Here is a 26947-nt window from a genome sequence, read left to right on the forward strand (position 1 = left end):
TTATACCGTTAATCACACCCTACTTATACCGTTTGGGTCATTCGAAAAAATGGGTTAAGATGCAGCTAGAGATATGTCCTTTTGATATGTTGTGTATTTTGACGAGCTGAATCCAATGGTGCAATAAAAACCAAAGGGAATAACTCGTCTTACTCCCTTATTCACTGGAGGCACAGAATTTATAGAAGGGGTTGCGGTGAATAAAATACTTTTTCGCTCGCTAATGTTTTTGTTAAAAGATTTATGGAGTAACTTGACCGGCGGCTAACGGGCTTGGGGAATTTAGATTCTTTTTCAAGTGTGCTAAAGTATTTTTTCGCGTAGTAACAATTTTATTGAGGTGTTAAAGTACATACGTACTTGTAGGTAGTGTTAAGCGAAATAAAATTGATGAATGATGAATATTTATACAAAAAAAATTGTAAAGAATGTTGTCATTTTTTAAAGTATGTCAGTATTATAATACTGCAAATTCAATAGGTAGGTAAGTATATTTTTTTAGGTGTAAGGTGAGATTCAAACCTGGTTCATACCACCAATGCAATAGTCTGCTAGACTTTATAAATTAAACTCTATAAATTTATCTGAAAGATAACTCTATCACTATTTCAAATATTTTGAGACAAATCTTTCATCTTTATAATATTATTGTTATAGATAAAAAAACACTAACCAGCCAAAACCAGTAGCCGCAAGACAGCGGCGATGTGCGCGCGGCACATCGCGTCACCGCGCCATCAATCTACCCTCCGCCCAGCCATAGTTTCTGTAACAAAATTATATCATATTTAATAAAATTATTGCTTGTATAACATAGATCACAGTCATACCACAGTGAATACGAACAGTTCACTAACACACACACACAACGGTGCATTTACATCAAACGAGCGAATGGTGGTTCTAACGCCACTATATCAAATTATCTAAGTGTAAACAGGCGTAGAGCATTTTTTCATTGTGCGTTCTAAAATATTCTATGTAATGTAATTTACTGAATAACACTGAATACGAGTTTTCGTTTGTAACAAACTAAAAGGTCACGAAAGAATGCTCTTGCTCTAACTCTAGCGTTCTGTTCGTTTGATGTAAATGCACCGTTAGACAACTAAGTTTTAATATCTATACTACCTATACGTATTCTATTTACTGTAGTCATAGAGTATGTAACAAAATATTATACATTTAATAACCAAGTACATATTACACCTTTGTGGACATACGGAGCTGCGTAATTGTTGAACGAATATAAATATCAATACCTAAAAATGTTTAAAAATGCAATTAATGCCCTAATCTAGAAAAATTTATAGGTAATACATATTACAGAACAACGGTTGTGCTAATCGTACATAATTTCATTACAAGCGACATCTATTAATCAAGAGCTAACATACAAACAGCAACTCAAACTAATATTGACCGGTCCGGTCTAGTAATAACCGGTTATATCCGGATATAACCTGCTACAGCGGGCTACGACCGGATTACGACTTTCATAAATTCGCAACTGGTTCATATTCCGTTTGATGTTTGTGTTCGAACGATTAAACGTGAATTTTAGTGATTATGCCCTCACTAATCTAGGGATTAGTGAGAAACTAAGGGAAAATTAATTCAAAGCTTGGTGACATAGATACTAAACTAAGGATACATTTCGATGCCGTTGGTAATTTTTTTATTATTTGAGTCTTCTGTGTTGAAGTAAGTACCTAGTAGTATAGCTTCTTAGTCTAGGGATACAAATAGACATAAACAACAGTTACAAACATAATTATAATGTTAAGCATATATACCATTAGGTATTCATTTTACTTCGACTAAAATGATTTAATTTTATCGTGATAAGAACAATCAGTTGATTTTTAATAAAAAATTCGTCGTAGCTCCTACAACTATGGTTATGAAAGAGTATTTAATAATATTATCTGAGGAATATAAAACTGCTTATTTAGACCTACACTCATAAAACTCTTTCGCGAATAGAATACGGGAAAACTGATATAAATGTTAACTTAAAACATTGATATACTCTTGATAATTTTGTTCCTTTTCAATACAACAGATTTTTTTTTATATTTGACGATATGACAAACTAATTTAGTTGATGAACTGTTATTAATTTCCCACTATCTGTAAGTTTATAATATACAAACTGGAATAACTTGACCAAAGATAACTAAACTAAATGAAGTGGCAGAGAACATTCAATAAGCCCAGGATGAAATATGGCCGCTACAAATCAACATGGCCACTGACCGAGCCCATTATTTACGCTAAAACACTGCTTTTAGGAATGATTGAATTGAATAACTGAAACAAGAACATAACTTCATTAATTAATTCTGTATTTCGGGCAATGTTCATGTACAGGCTTAATAATTAAACATCTTACTAATATTATAAATGAGAAAGTTTGTGAGGATGTGTGTGTGTTTATATGTGTTTGTTACTCTTTCAAATACTACTGAACCGATTACAATAAAATTAGCACACATATAGAGAGTAACTTGGATTAACACATTAGGATAGGTTTTATCTCGGAAATCCCACGGGAACGGGAACTATGCGGGTTTTTATTGAAAACGCGGGCGAAGACGCGGGCGGAAAGCTAGTATTTATATAAGAAGGAAACACTACCACATAGCTGTATAAAGGCTGTATGTAACATATATGCAATATGTATAGATTTTTAAAACACTTGACGGATTTTAATGCGAATTTTTAATGATAGAGTTTAAGTACCTATACAGGTTGTATAATCGTTAAGTGTGCAAAGGCGATTTTTCCGTAACTATCACAGATAACCAAAAACTGAAATATTATCAAACAATATCGAAAGTACTTTACCTAATGAGTAAAATGGCCGTAATACATTTTTTTAAAATAAAACGGGAAATATCAAAAAAAAAATATTTCTCGTTTTACTTATTTTTAAAAATTTATTACGGCCATTTTACTCATTAGGTCAAGTACTTTCAATATCAGTTTAAAGTTTTTAACCGACTTCAAAAAAAGGAGGAGGTTATCAATTCGGCCGGTATATTTTTTTTTTTTTTTTTATGTATGTACACCGATTACTCCGAGGTTTCTGAACCGATTTACGTGATTCTTTTTTTGTTCGATGCGGGATGGTGTCGAATTGGTCCCATAAAAATTTTATTTGGATAGGCCCAGTAGTTTTTATTTTATGAGCATTTTTGTCTGTAGGTATTAGTAAATTTTGCAAGTGCAAGTTTGAAGTCGGTTGTTTTTAACGCAGTTATCACTTGTTTGATATCTGCAATAGTTTCGAAATAATCGCTTGTGCACACTTAACGATTGCACCCTGTATAGTTTGGTAAGTTTTAGATAGAGCGGAAAAAGGGAGAGGAAAACTAGTACCTAATATGTAAATAGAGACTATGAGTGGCCGTTAAATTTCTACATAATATAAAGTTCAATGAAATTGTTGGTGAAACTGAAATCTGAATATAGTAGGTAATAATTATAGGTACGTAACAGGTTATATTTTATGCTCCTTCAGGCTTCAATGACTTCTGAATTCTAAATATTATCATCAAAACAACTTTTTCTCTTATATAATTTTCTCTTCACATCTAATACCAAAGATAAATAAGTATTTATATAAAAGAACACACTGAAATAAATTCATCCATGGGAAACAAACACAGACCCACAAGTTAAAAAAAAATAATTTTTATTTAATTCGTACATTCATTTTATACACACATTCCATAGTTACATTTTTAATTTGTACAGACATTACAGTACAGTACAGTTGTACAGTCATTTTGCGTGCATTCGGTTAACCACAGAACAGAACTCGAACGACCAATATTGTTGCGGTTTTAATGAAATCATTATTGATAATTAAATTAGATACAATATTTAATAACTGATATTTTCAATACTTGATCGTTATGTGTAGGGTTCGTCAGGTTGATTTTTTAAAATGCATTTACATCTGTATGTTTGTATGTATATCTTACAGTCAAAACCCTTAATCAGTCAATAACGGTTTTGACCGACATCTTTTACTAACCTTATTGACCAATTTTACCAGTCAATAAGGTTTTTGACTGGTTAAGGGTTTTGACTGTAACATATACAACTCCTTCAGATTCGATTTTCACGGACAGATTCAACTCAAACTTTGTGTATGTACACTAATCAACGATCGGTGACAACAAAATAATATCATTATTTTAATCATGTTTTTTAACCGTACTATATTAATTATTGTATCTTGATTTACTTTAAAAAAAATAATTAATCAAGTTCTACGAATGGCTCCCTAAGGCTCTCCTAATGTTTTACTTAGTGATACGTAAATTTAGAGAAAACCAAGTAATTTCTATGTAAGTAAGTACTTATTTTATATCTTTAATCTATTCTATATATTGAATATCATAAATTATAAAGATTTTTGAATGTTTGTAACGAATAATCTCAAAAACAACTAAACAAATTTAAAATTTCCTTCACCATTACAAAGCTACATTATGCCTCAGTAATCATACATTTCCTCTTTATTTTTTGTCCAAGTCAACCCGGGCAGAGCCGGGATAAACGACTAGTAATTAATTAATTTACTTTAAACTCACCTGGGAATTTTTATGAATTATGAATATAATTCTCATGAGAAAAGGCTCGAAATAAAAAGCCTTTCCCGGGTCGCAACGTTTTAAAAAGCCCATTAATAGTTAATTACTCATTAAATAAAGCGTCGCCTTAAAGAATGTAAGAATATTGTGCCAATTTTATTTTTTTTTATAATTTCAAGTGAAGCATTTTTACCAAGATGAAATCCTACATTCACTTCTAGTTTTTTGCTTAGATTTTATTGATATCAGAACTGCTAAGTTGTTTGTGGCTAACCTTAACATCTATAGAGTACCAGGTTGTTTAAATCTAGATTATTTTATACTAGCTGCGCACCGCGGTTTCACAGGCGTGGCTCCGTTCCTGTTGGTCTTAGCCTGATGATATGTAGTCTATAGCCTTCCTCGATGAATGGGCTATCTAACACCGAAATATTTTTTCAAATCGGACAGCAGTTCCTGAGATTAGCGCGTTCAAACAAACAAACTATTCAGCTTTACATTTATATTACTAGCTTTCCGCCCGCGGCTTCGCCCGCTTTGTCTAAAACATAATAAATTATATACTAAAACCTTCCTCTTGAATCACTCTATCTATTAAAAAAAGCCGCATCAAAATCCGATGCGTAATTTTAAAGATTTAAGCATACATAGGGACAGAGAAACCGACTTTGTTTTATATTATGTAGTGATGAATGATTAAAATCCGTTAAAAAAAACTTTAATTTCCACAGAAACTCTTTTAAAACTACCCCATCCCCATATCTTAAAGCTTTCTGATAATCCATAACTTCAACCAAAATCAGTTTCAATGTGACGGTGATCGAATGAAGCACTCATTGTGTGAAGCTTCAGGTAAGAGTAACTTAGCAAGTTTTCTCATTATGAAGATGTCGACCGCCTCGTTAACAACTTTTGTGCTGTTACATGAGTGTTTTGAATACAAATATACTGGATTGGTTGTTAGGAGAGCTATGTTAATAGACTGCCTGATCGTAGGTTATAGTTTATCTATGTTTAAATTATTATTAACTAGCTTACTGCCCGCGGCTTTGTCCGCTTTGTCTAAAACCTAATAAATTATGTACTTCCTATTGAATCACTCTATCTATTAAAAAAAACCGCATCAAAATCCGTTGCGTAGTTTTAAAGATTTAAGCATACAAAGAGACATAGGGACAGAGAAAGCGACTTTGTTTTATACTATGTAGTGATAGTGAAGCTTGAAGAAAACGATATATCTACAGATTCAGCAATATTAAAGAGATAAACTATAAACAAAATATTAATCCTATAAACTCTGTGATATTATAAATTCGAAAGTGTGTTTGTTTGATTATTTTTGTTTCTTTATTTCTTCGTCACGTTCATGTCGTAACTGAGCGATTTAATAGGTATGTGAAATGTTTCAAAATATAAAATTTTTGCATCGAAGTTACTTTATGCCGTGGAATTACATCTCATACCGATAGGAATTTTATTATTGAATTTATATACCTATCCAAGCGTAAACAGGAACAAAAAATATGATAAAACAACAGAAAAACATTTTGATGAGTCCCATATAATATTGCCTTCTAAATTTCGATGCTATTTATAACGTAGATGTATTGACTCCCTCTGGGCTGTTATTTAGTTTATTATCAGTAATGTACTACGCTCGTCGCTATTAGTTAATTCCCAAAGTACTTGTAACTTTGTAGCAGGCTTATTTAGTACATGGGATCTAATCCTGTTTCGTACTTGAGATTAATGAATAATAGAATTTAGAAATGATAATATCACTTATATTGTGTTAGTAAACTTCTTATAACTCAAGAACGGTAGATATAATTTAAATATTTTTATTTTGTTAGCTGAAGACCGAGCTCTATGGCGTGCCTTAGGAGAGGCCTATGTCCAACAGTGGACGGAAAAAGGCTTAAGAGAGAGAGAGAGAGAGAAGTGTAAAGGGGAGCCGGAACGAGATGCTATTAAAAATGTGACCTATTTGTTTCAATAAGTTTATGTAGTTTTTTTTAACTGCTATAATGTCATAACAACAAAAAGCGAAAGAAGTCATTGAAGAAGTTAAAAACAATTTCATAGGTACTACAATATAAAAATGTACAAAAAAAAACTATAAACCGCGTGAAAGTTGTATGCAAACACTATTTTTGTGCATGTAATCGCCTCTTCATTGAATACATTATATTTTAACCTCTTTAAAAACATTAAACGATTTGCATTTTCAGTTCATTTAAAAGTTAACTGTGATAGATACTATAATCTAATAAAGTCCTTGGAATTAAGTTTCTCGAATCTCGTGTTACACGCAAAAGAACGTTCTTGATTAATTATGCCTTATATCGTAAATGCAGTTCACTGCATTATTTGTAATGCAGTTTTGTGGTTAAGTGTTAATTTACTTTGAAAATGTACTGAAAAATTAGGATTCGTTGTTAAAGATAATATTTTTTTTTATATCTAGTGCTGACAAAACAAAGGTCTCATTTACGAAGCCAATTCAATGTTTAGAGTGATTGCAGTGAAGTTTTGCGTAGTTGAGTTTAAGTTCAATTTGTTTTTCATCGTCTAGACTAGTCTATATCTCTGTATAAGATAAGAAAGTTGGATAAACTACATGTAAGTCTTTTATATGAATTTATCTCAATATAAATTTATTAATTGCTTCTTATCAAGAACCTACATAAATAAATTTCGAATAAATACCACTACATTCCAAAAATTATAAGTAATAATACTATTTATTGAAGATACTAAATGTGTCCCGCGTTTTTACCCGTATTGTTCCGCTCCTATTGGTCTTAGCCTGATGACATATGTATAGCCTATAGTCTTCCTCGATAAATAGATTATCTAACAGAGATATAATTTTACAAATCAGACCAGTAGAGCGTTAGCTCTACTATTAAGTACCTATTCTGTGCCAGTAGTTCCTGTGATTAGATAGATAGATAGATAGATAGATAGAAACATTTATTTAACTCCACAATACTTATATAACGTACACAATACAATTTAAATTAATAATGAAAACACAGATAACAAACAATTTCAAACAAATAAAAAACAAGTAAACAATTAAAATAACGATAGGTAACAATCTTATTAGTACAGAAAAAAAAAATAATAATAATAATAAAAATTAATGTGAGAAACAGTAAGTGGAGCCAAACCAGGTAGCCACTCAGTATATGTTGCAACACAGTTGCAACACTGATTTTCAGTGGCCCCTCTCTGTAGTGATTGGAGCGGCAGTACGTTCGCAAATATATTATATTATAATTAGAACATGTAAATAAAAAACACAAGATATACATACACATAAATAAATTTCAGATTTTTCAACAATAACAATACAATACATAATAATACAATAACAATACATAATAATCAGATAGAATGATAATATACCTACATAATATTAAATATGCTACGACCTAATGAAAAATACGCAACTAAGGCTGGATTTTGAACTCCTGTAAGAGATATTTTTTATATTTAATTTTAAAAGAGTTTAATGTGTTGGAGTTTAATATTGGTGGTGGAAGATTGTTCCAACACTTAGTTGCGGAGTATTTGAAACTTCCCCTGAAGGCAATTGTGAAACTCCTCGGCATGGCAAGTTTATGAAATGAGGAACGGGTGTCATAGGCGCTGCCTTCCCCCATCCAGGTTAGTTTATCGTATAGATATTTCGGGGCTTTCGTTATAACCACTCCAAAAAGGAGTGACGCGAGGTGCAACCGCCTACGATATTCCATTTTAAGGCACCTAGCCTCTACCAGGTACGGAGTAATATGGGTCCTGGGAGGAATATCCCAACAAAAACGCGCACACGCGTTTTGAACACGCTGTATCGCATTCTTGCTACGGCATAATAACCTGGGACCATACATAACGTCGGCATAATTGAACTTGGAGAGTACCAGACTCTCACAGAGTCGGATTCGTACATCGACGTTTAGGTGTTGTCGAATGCGATACAGGAGCTTAAGTCGATAAAAACAATTAGCTATAGTTGTATTCACATATTTTTCGAAACGAAGGTTTTCATCGAAGATCACTCCTAAATTTCGAGCCTCATTTACGCGTTCTATAGAATTATTTTCAATGAAAATAATTGGGTTCTCACACTCAATCCTACGGACCATATTAGGAGTGCCTAAAACCATATATTTTGTTTTATCCTTATTAAGCACCAGTGAGTTCTCGCGAGACCAAGCTGATATACGATCTAGATCGCTGTTAAGTTTTGCGGTTGATGCAGCTGTCTGTGAGGGATCAAATGAAATATATAATTGAATGTCATCAGCATAGGCATGGTACTTACAGTGCTGTATACAATCAAAAATATCGGCACTGTAGAGAATATACAGCAATGGACCGAGTATAGATCCCTGAGGTACACCCCTGGTTACTGGTGTACACTGAGAAAATGAAACTGATCCGTCCTCCTTGTTCACGGCAACCGTTTGGCACCGTTTACCACTGAGGTAGCTACTGAACCACGCCACCGACTGCGAACTGAAACCATAAAATGTTAGCTTGGATAACAGCAATGGCACATTGAGAGTATCGAAAGCACGTGAGTAATCTAGCAACACCAACAACGTACCCTTGCCACTATCGTGCGCGCTCAAAATATTGTCCAGCACGTCAGTCAACGCCGTAGCCGTACTTCGGTTCTTACGAAAACCGGATTGTAATTCAGGCAATATATTATTGCCCTCAAGATACGCCATCAATTGCTTATGCACAACTTTTTCAAGCACCTTTGACAGACAGGGCAGAATGCTAATCGGGCGGAGGTCTTTATCAGCTAAGGGATTTTCTTTTTTGGGGATAGGTTTTACAAGTGCATGTTGCCATAATGCTGGAAAGGTACTGGATGATATAGAACTGTTAACAATGTCCGTTAGCACCGTTAAGGTCATAGACGTTGTTAGATGGAACATGTCTAGTGATATATCATCAACACCAATGGCTTGTGATTTTAACTCTTGTAAAGCTTTTAAAACAGTGTCCTGAGACACTGGCTTTAGATTAAAAGAAGCGTCACTATGACGATAATGTTGATATCTCGTAAGTGTTTGGGGGAGAACATGATCGTGTCCAGGTATGTCAAGAAAATGAGCACTTAATTTGTTTGGGTCGCGGAGATGCGTTGGAAGGATAGGGTCTGACCTCTGTTTGACATTAACCTGAGCCTTTATATGTTTCCATAACACTTGCGAGTTTTTAATATTAGCATTGATGAAAGTGTCAAAGTATACCGTTTTTTCGCGAAAGATAGCCGAATTTACATACTTTTTAAGTTCAGTGTAAAACGCTTTATGACAAGACTTTTTAGATCGTCGAAAAGCATCATGAGCCACATCCCGACGCCTCATCATCATTTTTATATTGTAGGTCAACCAAGGAGGATATTTATGTTTTATACAGATAGTCTTTTTGGGTGCATGGAGATCAAAAACATATAAAATAAGAGCAGTTAGAGCGGTCACTTTGTCATTGACATCATTCAAACCAGAAATAAACTCCCAATCTAAGGACCGTAGTGTTTTGTTGAAATCCTCCAAGTTGATATCTTTAATTGGCCTTGATGAGATCCACTTTGGTGTCGGCTTATCAATTTTGAAGTCAAAAGTGCATGAAACAAATGCGTGACCACTAAGGTCCTTGATATAGTCTATTTCAGTATTCAATACAGTGGCATTAGTACACACCAAATCAAGTAACGTTTCACTCGTATTCGTAAAATGCGTAGGATTAGAGATAATCTGCTTTAAGTTGGTAGCAATTAAGAAATCATTTAATTTTTGGTAATTAATGTGATTTACATCTAAAAAATTTACATTGAAATCTCCGACAAGAATAATATTATCACTCCATATGAATGAACCCACAGATTCCATTAAAGCTGCCAAAAATAGATCTATCGACATCCATGGCGGTCGATATGCCGTGCCGATGACAATAGTTACACGACGCACCACTACCTTAATCCACATCTGCTCAACCTCATAATTACTAGGGTGAGACAATGTACGTGCATTAATGCCATTCCTAATATAATATCCTACACCTCCACCACGGGAACGAACACTCGGAGGGCGTGGTACATGCCGGAGACAATACCCGGGGACACGAGGTGCACGACCGCTTTCTCCTTCCCGGAGCCAAGTCTCGTTAATGGCCAGCAGGTCCACACCGTGTCGGTCCATCGCGACTAGAAACTCATCATGCCGAGTACCAAGGGATCCAGGATTTAGCAAACCAATTTTAAGTTTATTTTTAAGACCAAACATCATTTACAATACAATAGCACAAAATACAAATAATATATAGGTAGGAGTAGTTTAAAAAGATAATTTGAATACGATGCTTTAAAAAGAAATAATATTAGAATTAATATGTTCAGTGGAACGACATGATAAGCTTGAAATATGTAATATAATATAATATAATTACATGTAGTATAGAATATAGATAATAATATGAATAAAATACATTTTAATACATTTACACAGCAATAAAATTTGTAAATATTTTGAATTCGTCTACCGCCCAATACGTGACAAAATAGCATAATAAAGAATAAAAAAGAAATAACTACTACTTCCACGTAATATCTACAACAATAACCGTGTCTTAAATATTTAATACTATAGATTGTCATTTTTTTGCCTACAAAAAATAAGAATCCATACATATTAACATACAATAGTAGACAGCACACAACTATTATGAAATGATTGTTGAAGTTATAAAAAATGATGATGACAATAGTAATTAATGAGTGAATAAGTTCATGATATTGATTACAGGCTAGTTCTAAACAACTTATTATTATAGTTAGCAACAAATTAATCTTTACCAAAAACACTATCTATATCCCCTATTGATTGTATATAACAAATTCTTGAATTAGAGTCTTTTCTAGCATATATTCGACCACCCCTAGTCCATATAAAACGCCAATCATGTCCCTTTTGTCGTGCTAAATAGAACAGATTGCGATTCGTACGAGTTAGATGTTCATTTATATAAAACCGGTTTGTTGTTGTGCCTATCCCAGTACCGGCCGTGTCCGCGCCGCGTCGCACGCGCGCCGCGCGTAGAAGCTCGTCTCGCAGATGCCGTCTAGATAAGCGAACGACAATCGCGCGTGGTTTTGAAGTGACGTTAGAACTCTGGATAGTGTTTTGATGACGACGTAGACCAACGCGTTTAGCAGATACTATATCATGTTCACTCAACTCGACCCCTATTTTTTGTGCCAGCGTAATCACTACATGTATAGGGTTTTCATTACTGGACTCAACTACACCTGTTACTTCCACATCGTTGAGTAGGTTTAGTTTTTTAGTTTTTATTAGCGCGTTGCAAACAAACTCTTCAGCTTTACATTATAGTGTGATTATAGTATAAATTACTAAAACGGCACATTAATTGACCAAAGAACATTTGAAATATACAAAACGATTATTCATAGTATAATAGCAGTATAATAGACGTAATTACTACACCATTAATATTCCGGACAGTTACTTAATAGACAAATGGTTCCTTGTTTGGACATTAGACGAAGGCAGGTGCTTGTCTTGGGATTAACATAGGTACAGATGTTGTATGGTTTTACTTGTCGTTTTGATCTTAGCGTGATGATATATAGCCTTCCTCGATGAATGGGCTATCTAACACTGAAAGAATTTAACAAAACAAGAAAACAAACATTTTGCGTTTCATTTTTACTATTATTAGTTAAATGCAAGTTAAATGATATAGATATTAATTATGACGGTTCAAACGTCAAGATATTAAATGATTTAATAATCGAATTCGTAAATGATGAAGGTATTTCTAATACAATGTCCTAAATTGATTTACTCAATGGAAATTGAAGGAATGTAGGCAAGGCTTAAGAGAATTCCCAATTAATTGAATCACAAGGGTTTGTGCGACAAAAGCCTTAATTAGTGAAATTGTAACCCTACATGTGTACATAGGAACGCATTAAATTTGTCATAAATATTTATTTGGATATTAATATCTATGGATGTAGTGATAAGTTAGTTTTTGCTTCAGACAATGCTCATATTATTATGTCATATTATGCTTCCCAAATCTCAATATAATTTGTAGGCTGGGTAAAATATTATGTAAACAATTTGTAACATTCGTGTATAAAAATAAATTTAATTTCATGAAATACAACATTTCATTATGTTCTACAAATCATACAATTTAAATATAAATATAACAACTGCATGTTTTTATAAACAAACATGACTAAAATTGTTGAGTTTTTGGAAAATATTAATTTTAAGTTTTAACTTACAAAACCGAAAACTCCTTATCTTATAGATTATTTACCTACTAGTTAACTCCCTACTGCCCATAACATATTATTATGTCCCAAGACACAAGTATTTCACTTAGTTTGGGACCCACTGTCGTACATTAATTTTAAAATACAAATGGACAAATAAATACAAATATGATACCTATATCATAAGTCACTCTACAGGCATATAATAAGCGACGAATTTAACATTAAATAGATTTTAATATTCAATTATTCTTTACTAGCGAGGATTTATTTTTGTAAAGGTTGAGAATTCTACAGAAATGCTTATCACATTAATTAGAGAATGGGGTATTTGTTCGTCTATTGTAATATCTGTTCGAGTGGAAATCGTTTATTTGGATTCTACGAAAGGTCCAGTTTGATGTTTCATTTCATGTCCTCTTATTTGAAGATATGTAATATATGATAGATTTATATCTATGCAAATGATTCTATAGTCAATGTCAAATCAGGAAATCTTAATTGTATTTCATTGTAATAAAGGTATCTAGATAATATATAATGATAATATCTATAATGATTAATCTGTCGTCTAGGTTAAGTTATTAATTACCTCCATCTTTTAAATTATAAAAGTAATTATAGCATAATATACTCCAAAACCTACAATACCACAAAATGACAGAAAGGGTTAAATCGACTTTACCAAGTACCCAAAGATCTTACGATTGATAAACTTGCACATTATAACCATACATTATTCGAATTAACCCGTAACTTGCCTGTACGCGGGTGTTAAGATCCCAAGTTCCCAATGTCCAAATGTGTTTAGGGTACAGAACTTAGTCAATGGTGGATTAGTAATCTCGTAGAGTGGAAAGATACCGTTTTGGAGAAGATTGTATTAAATTTGTACTTGTATTATTATGCAGATTTAAAGCTCGACTACTGACTATTCCAATGAATAAATTCAATTTCAAATATTTATTTATTCAATTGCACTTCTGAATCGTCATCGTTTTATAATTTACCACCGGTTTGGATTAATTATTCTATTGTATTTTAGAAGGTGAGTATTTTTAACATGTTTTTTTTTTTTCAAAGAAATTTATTATATTCCGTCGGTAAATATTTAGTCATTTAATAAAATGATTGCGGAAACAAAATAACTTTGTTTGCACCTTAAAAGACTACAACAAAAAATATTTTTAATTAATAAACAACGAGAAATATAATTCAAACTAAACCCTTTACTAATCCCGTGTGTGTACGCAAACAACACCTGTATTTAAGTGCGTTATTAAAATTTCACATCACACCCGGGCTAGGGTTAATATACTCGCTATAAACCCACCTCTAGAGTGTCATATAACGTTAGTGTTGCTAAAATACCTCAACCGTTATACCGCCTCTACACGCTCGTGCGAACAGCGAATACGTTTATGTGAGCGGTAAAATATGCATTCGTCCTTCTTCGAATGTGTGAATGCGGCATTATGTTAGGAGTTTAGTAAGGAATATAACTCGCGACGATGGAGTATCGAATCAAAATTTCCATTGACTGATTATATGTATATAGCGTATATCATGGTCAATATTGTTTTGAAAATATTGGGAAAATTGTTAATTTGCATGTTTTTTTTTTAATTTTGACGTAATGAAAGCTTTCATAATAAATAGATTACCTATTTTAGATATATAAATAATCATTATCCGTTATCCGTGAGATTCATTTCAATAGTCAACCACAATGCAAATTAATATTAATGATAGAGCAGCACAGTAATCGCAGTATCACACAAAACCAAAGCATAAAGCATGCTATTTATGAACTTAACATTAAAAGCTTGCACAGACAAATACGGTCTGTCAAACATTGCTAAACTCCGATCTTACCCCCGGGGAGGTGAAAAGTCAAATTGAAAGCATTTTCAAAGTCGAAGTTGTGTGCATCTACGAATCCCTACCGATTTGAATATCTCACCGAGGAAACTTATTTCGCGGGACTCAGATATATCCGTACGATGTGCATTTGTTTATATTGTGCGGGAAGTTATATTAAAATGTTCGCTCGCTTCGCTTCGGTTTTGAGTGGGTTTATATTGAGAGGAAGGAATGAATCTTGAAACGGTTTGGTTTTCCGTAATTATTGCAGATATCAAAAAACTTTAAACTGATATCTAAAGCCCTTTACCTAATGAGTAAAACGACAATAATAACTTTTTAAAATAAAACGGGAAATATCCTAAAAAATTACATCAAAGACGCCCATACATTTAATATGGTAGTAAAGTAAAGGACGACTCTAGAGCGCAGTCTAAATGTTTTAATATCTTGTTCGCCTAAATAACTAACATCAACACTGAAATCAATAATTTGTAGAGACGTACTGTCAAGGATTATATGAAATTATGGGTTTTAAAGTTACTAGCATAATATTTTAGATGATGAAAGAAGATGAAAAACGAAAAATACATAAACTATTCTCAGCGTAAAGACAAGTAATTTATAAACTGCATATATTACATCTATCATGGACAATTTCATATTACGGAATAATATTTATACGATCAAACGTGTCGAGACCCAGTACGGATTTCACACTCGAGTGGTGTAAAAGTGATTGATCTTGAGTTTTTCTCGAACGGTAGTAACAAATGATTGGTGCTATTTGGTAGAGTCTTTTATGTAAGCTAGTGTCACTAATGTAAATGTATTGTTATGTTTGTGGAGCAAACACGCATCATCTGTTAATGGTAGATAGACAAATAAATAAATAAATAAATATTTCAGTACAATTTTCACACACGGCACGATCTGATCCCATACTAAGCTTTCGCTTGTGTTACGGAAACCAAAACCAAACATACATATTATATAACTAGCTTTCCGCCCGCGGCTTCGCCCGCGTTTTCAAAGAAAAACCCGCATAGTTCCCGTTCCCGAGGGATTTCCGAGATAAAACCTATCCTATCTCTCAAGTTGGAACGAACTGCACATGGTGTGCGAATTTTATTATAATCGGTTAAGTGGTTTAGGAGTCCATTGAGGACAAACATTGTGACACGAGATTTATATAATATATTAAGAAGAAAGATTTTAAATAAATACTGATATAGATAATTAACACCCAGACACAGAGTAAACATCTATGTTCATCACACAAATAATTTCCCCGGGTGGGAATCGAAGCCACGAAGGCTTGGATGGCAGAGCCACTACCAACTAAGCCAAACGGTCAGTCATAATGCTGAATGAAAAACTGTTGAACTGCTTAATTACCTAGCAGAAGTTTTTCTTCCATATTTTGGACCTTGAGTCGTCGGTATCAATGTATGTATAATAATCAAATCTAATAATGTAATGTTACTGACAAATTGTAGTTTCACTTTCATTATGAGGAAAAACTTTTACTATGTATTGTTTCTTCTTGATGGAAGAACATTTGAGACCAGTATAACTTCTTGAAGGAACAACGTTTTAGACTATAAATATTGTAGTATTTAGAATAATATTCCTTGACCTAGTTCACTGTTCAGTCTATTCATCCTAACCATAGATCCTGACTACTCATGTCCAAGCAAGGTACTAAAATCCCATCCTGTTTTCACACACACAATATATCAAGGCAATGGAGTAGAATTGGCAACAACGCTCCATTTGTTGCTTGCCAAGAACATTCGACTTTGATAAAACTTTTATATTTTATATTTTCTACCTCTGCATACGTTTTCTGCATAGACGTAGGAAATTTTTAAATACATACTATATGTGGTATTCGGTAAAGAATGAAGATTTTGTTTGTTTGTTTGCTTGAACGCGCTAATCTCAGAAACTACGGGTCCGATTGGAAAAATTATTCCACTGTAAGATAGTGCATTTATCGAGGAAGGCTAGTGACGGTATGACTTATGGGAGCGGAGCAATACGGGAAAAACAGCACGGCATAGCTAGTTAAGAATTTAAAAAAAGTTATATTTCATGTTTTTTGTAAATTATATTTTTTATTATTTTGTAGGTAAATTATTATTGCCTTTATTGTTGTTAAGTCATATACCTATTCCTTAAACATAAGTGTGTAATGTGTATATAGATCTACATCATAGTAAACATAATTAATCATTAGTGGTTTACTGTAGACATATAGTTCAGAGTGGTCTAGTATTTACACACTATAGATGATAGATGGCGTGGAGTGTCCCTTACGATAAGAGTTATAGATTTATTAGATTGTTAGTTTGGTGTCATGAGGGATGATGTTTGGTAATATGAAAGGAAGACACTTTCAAGATTTATAATTTTACTTCGTAGCTATATTTTAAATTACTTATGATTACGCTTTGCATTGTTGAGTCGTAGAGTCCCTCTTAAACTTAGAAACCTAGCACAGTGTATTCACATTAAATAATTATAAGGTAGAAATGTGTGTATGTGTTATGTATGAGCGTCTATATCTGTGTTTGTGTAGTGTGCATTAAATAAAATAACAAATAAAAATCAACAATTTATTCAACTAACAAATCAATAGTAAGAATACAGATTCCGGCCCGGGTAACCGCCATAATATCCTCTGCTGTAGTACGGCCGGTACGTGCCATAAGATCCGTAGCCGTTCCCGTAACCGCCGCCGTAACCGCTGCCGTAACCGTAGCTTGGGTATTGACCGTAACCGGAGTAGTAGGGACGGCTATAAAGGTAGCCCTGGGCAAAGCCGAGGGCTACCATGAGGCACGCGAAGATTAGGAGGGATTTCATCTGAAATTAAGTTTTATTTTGATGAAAATTAGCAAAAAATACATCACATTTAAAAGCATGTTTGTCGAAATAATGTATTTATTAGTTTCTAATAAATTTCACATTTCACTCATTTTGCTTGGTTTTTGGATTTCATTTTGGTATTTTTTTGCAACGATGTAGGTAGGACTTACATCATTCCGAAATAGATAAATAGTATTTTTTTATCAGCATAGTTAAATAATAAAGTAAAAGTATTTTAAACGTTTACTCAAATAAAAATTGAACACCTTTAAATATCTCTAAATACTGTAGAATTTTCCTAATAATCGTTAATAATATTTAAAAAAAAATTCTTACCTTGACACCAGTTTTCCAACAGAAACCAATGTACTATAACTACAGATGAAATAAATTTCCTTATATATAAAATTTTCTTATCATTACATTACTCAGTTATCACAATAAATCGATTGATTCATTAAAAGACGATCATACAAAGTGGAAACTTCTTAATTGTAGTTTTTTTTTTTATGACATCATTTTTAAAAAATGCATCGGGTAATTCCCGATTCATCAGATAATTATTCCTAAACTAAACAACATTAATATTGTGAGTAGGTACGTATAACGATACAAATATTAAATATATTTTCCTAGTAGGTACTGAAGTTGCACTAAACACTAAACACTAGTTGCACTAAATACTATGCTAACAATCAAGGTTTGCTTGTAATACAGTTATAGTTATTATGATTATATAGGTTTATATTTCAGTGGGTGAATTCACTTACATTCTTCAATTAAAATATGTCTTAACAATACTACACTAACAATAACAAACCTTTTATTTTATTTCATTATAAAACGCATTTAATAAATGCAATGTAAAATAAGTGTTACAAACATATTATTATCAATTTTCTAGAACTTTCCAAACTATTAGAAACTTATGCATAGACGTAGGAAAATTTTGAATATTACATGTGGTATTCGGTAAAGAATAATAAATACGATTCATCTGTACTAATATAATAAAGCTGAAGAATTTCTTTGTTTGCTTGAACGCGCTAATCTCAGAAACTACGGGTCCGATTGGAAAAATTATTTCACTGTAAGATAGTGACGGTATGACTTATGGGAGCGGAGCAATACGGGCAAAACAGCACGACATAGCTAGTTAAGAATTTAAAAAAAGTTATATTTCATGTTTTTTGTAGGTAGGTAAATTATTGCCTTTATTTTTGTTAAGTCATATACCTATTCCCATGCCTATTCCATAAACATAAGTGTGTATCTAGATCTACATCATAGTAAACATAATTAATCATTAGTGGTTTACAGTAGACATGTAGGTAGCTCAGAGTGGTCAAATATTTACACACTATAGAACCATATGGATGATAGATGGCGTGGAGTGTCCCTTACGATAAGAGTTATAGATTTATTAGATTGCTGATATGGTGTCATGAGGGATGTTGTTTGGCAATGTGAAAGAACGGTCGAGATTAATCTTTATTGTAACTGTGCTTTTAGCGTATTCTCACATTCATTAAAAGGAGATGGAAATATAGTTTATTTATTTATTCAAATTAAATACACACAACAGGCCACGATCTTGCCGGGTCCATAGGCGCCATATCAATTTTACGAGCAGATCGCAACCCAACAAAATGTGTACAATTACAATACTACAATGGGATACAGCTTAAAGTTATCTAAAGCGTATTACAATAATTTCATATTTAAAAATCCGATAATTCAATATTACATATAAAAGAAAGACAATAAAAATAATGGTTACATTACACAATACATTAACAACAAAACTAGGACATCATTTCAAGTTTCGACAGATATGTTCTTTGAATATGTTTATAGTTATGTGTAAGTGCATGTGTATCTCTGTGTGTGTGTGCGTCTATATCTGTGTTTGTAAAAGTGTTTTAAATAAAATAACATCATTAAAAATCAACAATTTATTCAACTACCAAATCAATAGTAAGAATACAGATTCCGACCCGGGTAACCGTCATAATATCCGGCCGGCCGGTACGTGCCATAAGATCCGTAACCGTTGCCGTAATCGCCGCCGTAACCGCTGCCGTAACCGTAGCTCGGGTATTGACCGTAACCAGAGTAGGGACGGCTGTAGAGGCAGCCCTGGGCAAAGCCGAGGGCTACCATGAGGCAAGCGAGGATTAGGAGAGATTTCATCTGAAAGTTAGTTTTATTAATACACATCACCAATAAAAATCAGCAGTGAATATGTTTTTTTTATCAATTTTAAGCGGTTTTGTCGCAATAATGTATTTATTTGTTTCTAGTTTCACATTTCACTCATTTTGCTTAGTTTTCGGATTTCATTTTTGTATGTATTTTGCGACTATGCATGTGTATGTATGATGTCATACTGAAATACAGTAAATCCATACTAATATTATAAATGCGAAAGTAACTCTGTCTGTCTGTCTGTTACTCACTCACGCCTTAACTACTGAACCAATTTGCATGAAATTCGGTATAGAGATATTTTGATACCCGAGAAAGGACATAGGCTACTTTTTACCCCGGCCCCCGGGACATAGGATAGGTTTTATCACGGAAATTCCACGGGAACGGGAACTATACGGGTCTTTGACTGCGCGAGCGAAGCCGCGGGCGGAAAGCTACTTATATATGTATATATTTAATATTTATTTTTATGTAAGCTAGTGTCATTAATGTGAACATAAATGTATTGTTATATTTTAGCATAAAAGATATTTTAAAATGTATTTCTAAAATGTTTACCTAGGTACTTAAAATATAAAAATTGAACACCTTTAAATATCTCTAAAAACTTTAGCATTTTTTTTTTCTGAGTAATACAATATTTAAAAGACAATTCTTACCTTGACACCAGTTTTCCAACAGAAACCAATGTACTATATCTACAGATGAAATAAATTTCCTTATATATAAAATTTCCTAATTATTACATTACTCAGATACCACAACAAATGGATTGGTTCATTAAAAGATGATCATACAAAGTGGAATTATAGTTTTTTTAAAGACAACATACTTAAAAAATGCATCGGATAATTCCCATACAGATAATTATTACTTAACTATGCAACATTAATATTGTGAATTCGTATAACGACACAAATATTAAAAATATTTTACTAGTAGTGGAGTTTATCAATCAAGGTTTTTTTTGTAATAGTTATAAGTATTTTAAAACATTGTTTTTTATTTCAGTGGGTAAATACGAAATTCACTTACATTCTTCAATTAAAATATGTTTTAACAATACTACACTAACAATAACAAACCTTTTATTTTATTTCATTAAATAAGTGTATAAAATAAGTGTTACAAACATATATCGATCTTTTATAAAATATCACAAATATTTCGTCAATTTTCTAGAATGTTCCAAACTATTGGAAACTTATGCATTTAATCTCAAGGAATACGTTCATATGAGTGAGGAAATGAAAACGCTTCGCTGAATACCAAGCAAGGCGTAATGTATTGAACTTTTTATAAAAACATCGAGTTTATAGAATAAATCAAATGTATTGGAGTTGTCTTACGTGTGAGTTATATTTATGTGTTGAGTTTTTTACATCTTACTAATATCATAAATGTGTCTACATTTCTTATTATAAAGATACTTTGTATTTTTAAAACTTATTGTTTATACGAGTTATTAAGAGATTGTCTTTAAGTTTTCATTTTCGTTTTCACCAGTAGAAAGTTAGATAATTTCTGAGTAACAAACATACTGCCATGCCGGTTTCACAACTTTATTTTTGTACTGTATAACTTAATTATTAGTAAATAATTTATGAAAATGTAATAAAAAAGTGTTAAATATGCTATCAGGGACATTGTCAGCAAGCGCGAGCGGTGAAACTTAGTTTTACCCAGATAAAATGGAAAGTTAAGCGTTCAATATAAAATTATGTAAATTGTAATTATGGAAAAATCTCTAGAGCATCTGATTCATAATAAATTTCACGAAGAACTATTACCAGTTATTAGGATATTAAGGATCTATAAGAACACTAGCAATCTATTAACGCATATAAAATGCTATAAAAAATATTATCAACTCCATAGACAGCCTTTTGAAAGTCAAAATAGTATAAAATTGCATTCATTTGAATGGGAACCGAGGCTAGCGCCGATGTTCATGAAATAACGCTTTCAACTGAATATCAACTGTTGCAGGCTGGATTGAAGTAATACATTCTATACTAGCTTTCACCCACGACTTGCTTGCTATGCAATTTTAGTTATGTTAAGTATCCTGCGTACAAATGTGCAACTTCTGTTTAATGATGTGCTTTATGGATATCGTATGTCTAATAGGTAAGTGGTATTAGTGCATCGTTTCATTACTTGAAGATTAGTTTTTTATGGATATTGAAGGAACGTTAAGACGAGGTATTACCTAGTGTAAAAAATTGAGATATACCAATTCATGTATTTACACTATCATATATTTTACTGGAGAAGGGAATAGTGATTTGATCTAATTTAGATAAATAGCGATTTGATTAGATTAATTATAATTAGTATTTAACTATATAACAAAAATAAAACATATTGTGTGTTTATGTGCATTGTGCAGTGCACATTTCAAATTAACGCACATACGCATTTTAAATGTAATATTCATCTATAAATTGAAAAAGCAACTTAAAAAGTACAGTCAATTAAAATTAAAACAAATAAAATCATCACATTTCTAATCATTTATTCGAACAAGCCATATCAATAATCATTGTGCCAATTTCTTGGATTTGCACTATCCTCAGGGATACCCAGGGGAATATCCCCCATTGGAATATCCATTACCAGGGTAATCCCCATTAGGGTATCCCCCATTAGGGTATCCCCCATTAGGGTATCCTCCATTAGGGTATCCCCCATTTCCCCCGTATATCCCAGGGGACCTTGAAGGAAATCTAGGATCGTATCGGGGTATAATTACTCGGTTGTACCGCTTGTTGTGATGGTACCGGCGTCTAGCTGATACCGAAGCAAATAAAAACAGAGCTACAGAAAATAATATGAGTTTTATGTTCATCTGAAAAAAGAAATATTTGTATTTACATCTTATTAGTTTGTTAATGCGATAGTAAGAAAAGATAAATGAATTAAAATGGATGATCGGATGTAGATTACGTTTGGAAATCTTTTGCCAATGCATTAAAATTAATTTAAGAATAATTATATTATGATAATAAAAATAAAACAACAATTTACCTTTGTAACAGGATTATCCAATGAAACAAGCAAACAACCGTAATTTAGTTCTTTTATACCGATAGTTAGTCTAATAATAGAATATTAAAAATCTATTAACACAAATCGATAGAGCGATTATGATGTTAACCGTAAAAACAAATAAGTTGTAGATATGGTTATATTATATTGCATATCCTTTATTATTTGAGTTTTAAGAAATAATTATTTTTAAAACATTTTAGAGATTACCAGTTAAGCTTTGGCATGATAAATCGACTTTAAACTACGAAATGCCGGTTTTCTAATACCTTTCTATGAATTTAGAAGCTATTAACACTGTTCAATTTTAATTTATTCACTCATTAGCTAGAATCACAAATTAGCAAATTAGCACAGTGCAAATTAATTAGTATTTTCATATTAAACAGGCGCTTGGAAATTATTTTCCATTTGTCTGCAAGTGCATGGGAAATTAGTTCAATTAGTATTTTCAATAATTAAACAGCTATAATTTAAATGTAATATCGTGTTACATTGTTTTTAATTTTAATGAGATAATTTTGAAATTGTAGTTCATTTGCAATCTACACTGAGTCAATTTCAAGTTTTGTGGTTACGAGATACGATTTGGCAGTGAGACAGATTCGTTTCGGCACTTATTTTATTTGTTTAATGGATAATTTCATTCACAATAATCCTCTCTTGTCATCTTGAAAGTATTTACTTTTAATATTCTTAAGAACATGTGTTCTTAGGTATGTACCTAACTAAGGTAGATGTTTTTTCGATTTATGTAAAAAATGTTTAATAAGTTAAAGGGCAGTGACAAAGTGATTCCCTGAATGTTAATACATTTTATTTTTGTAAAAATCTTGTAGAAAAAACTGTAAACTTACTGAAAGAACTAAAGCATAGCAAAAAAACTAACTTTTTACATAGTTCTATTATATGTTTTTTCAGATGAAGTATCTAATAATATTATGGCTTGCGGTGGCGTCTGCGGCAATGCAGATGCAATGGGACCTATCTGGGCAAAACCGACCAAATTATGATGATCACACATCACAAGGACGAGGCTTCTTGCATCAGCTCTTTTATCATCGGCCGAGTTATATTTCGCAGAGACCGATGTATTCAAAAGTTAATGTTAATGATTTTAAAGTCGGTTCGCCACTATTGGAAGTGTATAGACGGAGATTGTCTCGTGGTGGTTGGATTAACTCTTAAATAAATGAAACAAAATTGCATATTTTGAAAAAAATATTAACAATATTGAATTAATCATGTCTATAGCAACCCTAAAGTCTATAATTTAAAAATGTAGAGTAAAATCAATCCAAGAATTTCGTCCTTGTATAATTTTACTTATTCTTATTGTTTGTCGCCAGTTATTGTTAGTAAAATGTATAATAAATGTTTTGCCTCTTGTTTTGTGTTTTATTTTTGATTAATTAACTCTTTAAGGATGTCTCATTGTTTTAGCACAAACAATTTAAATACATTCGGTCCTACACATTACATTCTTCTACGCAAAAAAAAAGTACAAGCTCTCCTTATACTTTTTTCTGTAAAGCATAGGTAATATACATAGTAAAGAAAAAGGCAAGTTCAATTTCAATATTTATTCAAACTACAATTAAATTTATTAATATACAATTCTAAGTGGTGAATTTGATACTCTTCTATAGGGATACAAATTCTTTCTGACTGGATATACAGCCTGATTCCAACCACGCTGTATGGGAAAACGGAATGGTATTCTATCTAGATTCAGGTTTTGGAATGACTTTTGGAATAAACTTTGTAATGGGCGTTGGTATACTCTTTGTAATTGATTGTTTTCACTTTGGAATGGATTGCGGTATGAACTTTGTATCGGGCTGCGGTATGAATTGTCTATTGGGCTGAGGTACGAATTTTGTAATGGGCTGCGGAAGGAACTTTGTATCGGGCTGCGGAAGGAACTTTGTATCGGGCTGCGGTATGAACTTACGATTGGGCTGCGGTATGAATTTTCTATTGGCCTGAGGTACGCATTTTGTAATGGGCTGCGGAAGGAACTTTGTAAGGGGCTGCGGTAGGAATTTTGTATCGGCCTGCGGTATGAACTTTCTATCGGGTTGCGAGTTACATTTTGAAATTTATCGCGGTCATTTCGTAGGGGCTCTTCACTTGTAGTTTCGATTGGATTACGGTATAAATTTTGAATTGGTTGCTTTTCAATTTGGAAGGGGCTGCGATATATATTTTGTAATGGCTTGTGATTTGCAATTTGATATGTGTTGTGATTAATACTTTCAATTGGATTTCGATAAAACGTTTGAAGTGGGCTTTGCCTATCAATTTGGAAGGGATTGCGGTATGAAGATTGTAACGGGCTACGGTACAAGCTTTCTAATGGGTTTTGCTTTACAATTTCGAATGGGCTGCGATTTAAAATTTCAATTGGAGTACGATATAAACTTTGGAGTGGGTCTTGACTTTCAAATTGGAATGAATTGCGGTACGAATTTTGTAATGAGTTATGGTATGAGTTTTGTCTTGGATTTTGACGTTCAATTTGGCTGCGGTATAAACTCTGCAATGGATTACGGTTTACAATTTGGAATGGGTTACGGTATACAGTTTGTAAGGGGATTCTGTTAATTACTTGGAATGGGCGGTATACATTTTGGATTGGATTGCGGTATAACCTTTGTAATGGATTCTGGTAGCCCCTTTCAACTGTGTTGCGGTACAAATTAGGATATACATGCGAAATAGCGAACGGGTTTGACTTCTCGATCAAGTTTTGATACGATTTTTCGAATATTCCCGGATATAGAGATGCTGCAGAGGGGTACGAAGTGTGGTAGGCATTTTTGTAGAAATATGAGTTGTGGTTTTCATTTGAGTACGAGAACGGGACGTTCTCGTGTGCTTTTGGCATTGATAGTAGTGGGTTTGTTTGCGGTGTATTCTTCAAACGGTATCTCTGGAGATTTGGCCAGATATCAGGAAGAGAAGCAGGCTTGTTGTACAGCTGTTCTTGATGGGATGGATCCCATTGATCCCACATTTGTTCAGCCACCGCCGATGTGAGGCATATAGCAATACTTAGAAGTAGCTTCATCTGTAAAAAAATGTAGTTGTATAATTTTCAGAAATAGCATCAATTATAATAAAGTAATATAAAGCGTTATCTAATTACATTCGTAAGTAGGTAATTAGTTTATAATAATTAACCACAGACCTCATAATTAATACATGGAAAATACCATTTTGCATGAAATGGATATTTTGAACACTATAATCAATGAATAAGTGTATTATAACGAATGAATGAGTGTAAATTCAAATATATTTTATATATTATGAAATAAATGTTATTAAAGGCTTAACAGTTGTAAAGGTACATTAAATATCTAGACACGCGGCAGCGTGTCAAGCCGAGTTCAAGCGAAGAGAACTGGCGAGCAGCAGCCGTGTGTATATTTACACGAACCATTTCGAGCCACTTTTCACCCCCTTATAACTCGAAAACTATTTAAGTTAAATAAACCAAATTTGGTACATATCAAGAGGACCTCAAGATAAACAAGAACCTTAAATTTCATAAATACAGATTAAACAGTTGCGTAGATATTAATATCCAAAAATCGCAATTTTTAAGACTGACTGACTTATAGACATATACAAAACCTAACCCACTTCCAGATGACCTAGAAAGTTCAAATTTTGTAATCAACTAGGTAATAGTGAGTGTACAAAGGAAAAAATCAGAAAATACTGAATTTAATTTGTATTTAATTTTTTTTTCAATGACATTAATTTTGTTTGTATGGAAAAATGGAAAAGTTTAAAAAAATAGAAAATAGTATATTCACCTTACTAGTCTTTAAAAATAGATCAAAACTAATCAGTGGCCGAAAAAAATTTTGAAATCCATCAATAAATGACTGAGATATAGATTATTGAAGTTTACATATTTTAGGACGAAACATCTGTAGATTCGAAGCGCCTCTGACATCACACTCACTCGCGCTAGTATCGCTAGGGCTGATCA

The 26947-nt window shown here is 32.7% G+C and overlaps 2 protein-coding genes across 2 annotated transcripts in view; both read right to left on the bottom strand.

The window, feature by feature from the left end:
• LOC123696703 overlaps positions 1–26947 on the bottom strand; it is an 87876-nt gene that overhangs the window by 45506 nt on the left and 15423 nt on the right. The window contains exon 2 of the mRNA XM_045643056.1: positions 674–766. Within this exon, the coding sequence (XP_045499012.1) occupies positions 674–722 (49 nt within the window). The 5' untranslated portion in view covers positions 723–766. The remainder of the gene's footprint in view (positions 1–673; positions 767–26947) is intronic.
• On the bottom strand, positions 17413–18029 carry LOC123696701 (fungus-induced protein 1-like). The gene is made up of 2 exons (XM_045643055.1): positions 18016–18029; positions 17413–17676 (listed from the first exon to the last, which is right to left on the bottom strand). The coding sequence occupies exon 2, from the start codon at positions 17674–17676 to the stop codon at positions 17443–17445; it is 234 nt and encodes a 77-aa protein (XP_045499011.1). The 5' UTR covers positions 18016–18029; the 3' UTR covers positions 17413–17442.

Source organism: Colias croceus, chromosome 13 (genome assembly GCF_905220415.1).
Source record: "Colias croceus chromosome 13, ilColCroc2.1".
Lineage (NCBI taxonomy): Eukaryota > Metazoa > Arthropoda > Insecta > Lepidoptera > Pieridae > Colias > Colias croceus.

Excerpts from the sequence above, each read along its gene's own strand:
- LOC123696701 (XM_045643055.1), bottom strand. The coding sequence starts at position 17,676 with ATGAAATCCCTCCTAATCTTCGCGTGCCTCATGGTAGCCCTCGGCTTT.